Genomic DNA, 3,438 nt, shown 5'->3' with positions numbered 1-3,438 from the left:
AATTACCATTTAATTCTTTGTCGATGATTTTTGATTCAGGTTCAATTTCAGAAGCATTTGAAATTTCACTAACACATGCTTCTTCAACATGTGTATCAACGGTTTCCAATGGGGTCCCACAAGATTCAGCATTAGGGACTCCCACTGAGACCGATTCAGAAGAAGAATCAGGACATTTGTGATTTTCTTGAGAAGAAGTGTCAGTGGTTTCACTGAATGTATCCTGAGGGACCTCACCTGCAACACTGTCATCTGACATATTAGAACCATCACATTCACAATTATTAACCGAAGAAAAATCATCACCATAATTAACGTTCACAGTTTCAACACAAACATCATCAGTCTTGCCCAAAACATCAGGCCCATTACCAGCTAAAGAAAGTAACATGCTAAAAATACTTTGTCCCAAAATAAGATCAGGATTATTTTCATCAAAACAAGGTTTTTGTGAATCAGAATTTAAAACTTGTTCTCCCCCAAGTGTCTCTTCACATTTCACATCAACTTTTTCTGCACATGCAAACGACTGGTTAGGATCAACATTTCCTTTTGAGATAAAATTCATTGTATGACCTGGTTGTTTATCAACAGATTTGTTGTTGATCGATGACTTATCGGTTTTTGGACCGTAAGTCATCTTGCCCTCATTGAGTAACTCCTCTTCCGTGAAAGGCATATAAGTGTAGTTATGATTGTATGGAGGAGGAGTTTTTGTGTATCCCAATCCAGCCCCTTTCTTTTCTTTATACTCTAGTTGTATGTCACAAATGTTCTTGACCAAATTACTAGAGGTGTCAAATTTTTTAATATTGATTTCATTCATCTGATATTTGACTTTCAAGTCCTCTAATTCTTTGGTCAGGTCGCTAATTGTGGCTAGAGCATCTAGAAAATTACAATTTTTAGCACTGAGGTCTTCTTTTAGCTGAACTATATCTTTTCTTTGGGCCTCAATTTTTTCTTTGTAAAGTTTTTCATTTTTGGCCAAAGTAAAGTTTTTATTCTTAAGATCTTGATAATCTTGAATAAGTTCAGCATTATGTATTCTATAAGCCTCAACTCTTTCTCTGCATTCAGTAGTACAGAAAATAGAACGTACCTCTTCAGCAGTGAGTCCATGAACAGGAGCTGACAGGATTTTGGTCATGAATGCAAAGTTCTCAGCTTGAGGCTCAGCATCTGGCGAAGAGTCCTTTTCCTCTGAAGTCATGAATGCTATGTTTTGAGCAGCACTCTGGATTTCTGGTTGAGAGATGTTCAGACGTTGAATTTCATCATCCCAATTGAAATCTGCACTTGGTTGAACAGCAAGGGCTGAACTCTGAGTTCCTTCACCAGCAACAGCTGAATCGTTTGTCGTCACAAGAGCCCTTTCAGGGTTTGGAGGAGCAGGATGCGCAGGAGTAAAGTCTTTGTTGTTGTTTTTGGGCTTAGGACAGTTTCTTGCCAAATGACCTTGCTCATGGCAGTTGTAGCAGCGTAACTTCATTGGAACATTTGCAGAGTTTGAAAAAGAAGAGCCCCATCTATTTCTGCCAGTCTTTTGTGCAAATCTTTGTGCTCTGAATGCTGCCATTGCCATTTGCCAGGTGATGTCCATCTCCTCCACATCTTCAGGATGATACTGAAATAGATCATTCAACGACCAGCTTGGAGGTTGTATTCTACCTGCAACAAAAGCATTCAAACAATTTATCACAGAAGCAGCGACCTCCAGATTCTCTTTCGATTGCTGAGAAAAGAATGCGATGAGCTCAGATTTTGCTGAAGAAGGTGCGGCGATTTTTGCTGCAGGCGATGAGGAGCTTGAGCTAGAGTAATGCACAGTAGTGGTTGACCCAGAGGTAGCCTTTTTCGATCCATTCTGTGAAATCAGTGCAGTGTTGTCATTGCTTGGATTGGTGGAAGAAACAGAAATGCCTGCGGCTAACAGACTGGACTTGTGATTATTCTCCCGTTGCTTGTCATCAAGCTCACATGCTTTGATGTGTGAAATCATTTCAGTCAAGGTGCATCTTGCGAGATCTTTGGTCCGCTTGATCATAGCAACGTGATTATCCCAACTCTTAGGCAAGGCATTCAGAAGTTGACGATTCTGAGCCGCCTTTGAAGGAAGTATTTCTTCTAGATCCATTTGAGTAATGATCTTTGAGAAACGCTGAATCTGATTCTCAATGGTTTCCCCATAGACGTAGTTGAAATTGTTGAAGTTTTGCCTCAACAGGTTCCTTCTGCTTTCCCTCATGTCTTCATTCCCCTCGTACACATCGATCAATGCTTCCCACAGTTCTTTGGCTGATTTGCAAGTGCGAAATCCCATAGCAATATCTGACCCCAGTCCCATGGTCAAGTATCCGATTGCTCGATTATCTTCTTCGACAATAGCGTAATCTTCGTCAGTATATTCAGCACGAGGTTTCTTGACTTTGACTCCAGGGTTCGTCTCCCTCTCATACATGATTTCTCTAGGGCCTCTTTCAATGACCCTCCAAAGCTTGGGCTCCTTAAACTTGATATGTTGCTCAAAACGCCACTTCCATTCAGGAAAGTCATTAGCATCTAAAAGCCTTGGAATACGAGAGCTGGTTCCAATTTTTGAGTCCAACTCTTGCTGAGCGTTTGTGACAGCTAGGTCATTAGCAGTTGACATGTTTGCTTATGGTTAATTAATTAAATTAATTAAGGTCCAATAGTCCAACAGTCCAACAGTTTAACAGTCCAAAAGATCAACAGTTCAACAGTCCAAAACACGAGTTTATGTTTGACGTTGCGAGTCGAGAACGCGGTTGCGAGTCACCCACTACTTGTCGAGACAAGCCGATTGCGAGTCGAGACAAAAACAGCACAACTCGAGACTTCACTCGAGACCTTCAACCGTTGCGAGTCGAGACCAAAACAGGACAAGCCGAGACCTCTGTTGTTGCGAGTCGAGATGAAAACAGGACAAGCCGAGACCTCTGTGGTTGCGAGTCGAGACCTGCAAAACAGATAAGTGATAAGAACTGTTGACTCGGAATCCCGGATTTTCAGCACTTCCAAAATTCAAAGATTTGAAATCTTTGAATTTTCTTCAATCAGCTCCAAAAAATCAGCAAACAGATTTTTGAAAATTATACGATCCAAATCAGTAACTTTTTAACAAAACCACCAAGAACAGATTAGTATAATTGAATCCTTTCACTGCAAAACAATCACCACAAACCGGTTAGTAATATTAGTTTAACCTTGAATCCGATTGATATCAAAACCGAACCAAGAGTGGTTTCTTGGCTCTGATACCAATTGTAAAACCCGTACAGGATCAATCTATGATATCAATAATATCTTGTGAAAACGCGGAATTCAGTCACAAGACGATTCAAGATTAAATAATAACAATAACAATCAATGATAATTGAAAGCAATAGAAATCACAAACCAAATAGTTCTTGCATT

The 3,438-nt window shown here is 40.1% G+C and overlaps 1 protein-coding gene across 1 annotated transcript; it reads right to left on the bottom strand.

The window, feature by feature from the left end:
- Nucleotides 1-284: 284 nt before the first annotated feature.
- Nucleotides 285-1,501, bottom strand: LOC110921915. The gene is made up of 2 exons (XM_022166242.2): nt 1,103-1,501; nt 285-513 (listed from the first exon to the last, which is right to left on the bottom strand). Exons 1-2 carry the CDS (start codon nt 1,490-1,492, stop codon nt 499-501), a joined length of 405 nt encoding a protein of 134 aa, XP_022021934.2. The 5' UTR covers nt 1,493-1,501; the 3' UTR covers nt 285-498.
- Between the last annotated feature and the right edge of the window lie 1,937 nt (nt 1,502-3,438).

Source organism: Helianthus annuus, chromosome 17, assembly GCF_002127325.2.
Source record: "Helianthus annuus cultivar XRQ/B chromosome 17, HanXRQr2.0-SUNRISE, whole genome shotgun sequence".
Classification (NCBI taxonomy): domain Eukaryota; kingdom Viridiplantae; phylum Streptophyta; class Magnoliopsida; order Asterales; family Asteraceae; genus Helianthus; species Helianthus annuus.
Note: the sequence above shows the minus strand (reverse complement) of the source record. Positions and strands in the feature narration are given on the sequence as shown.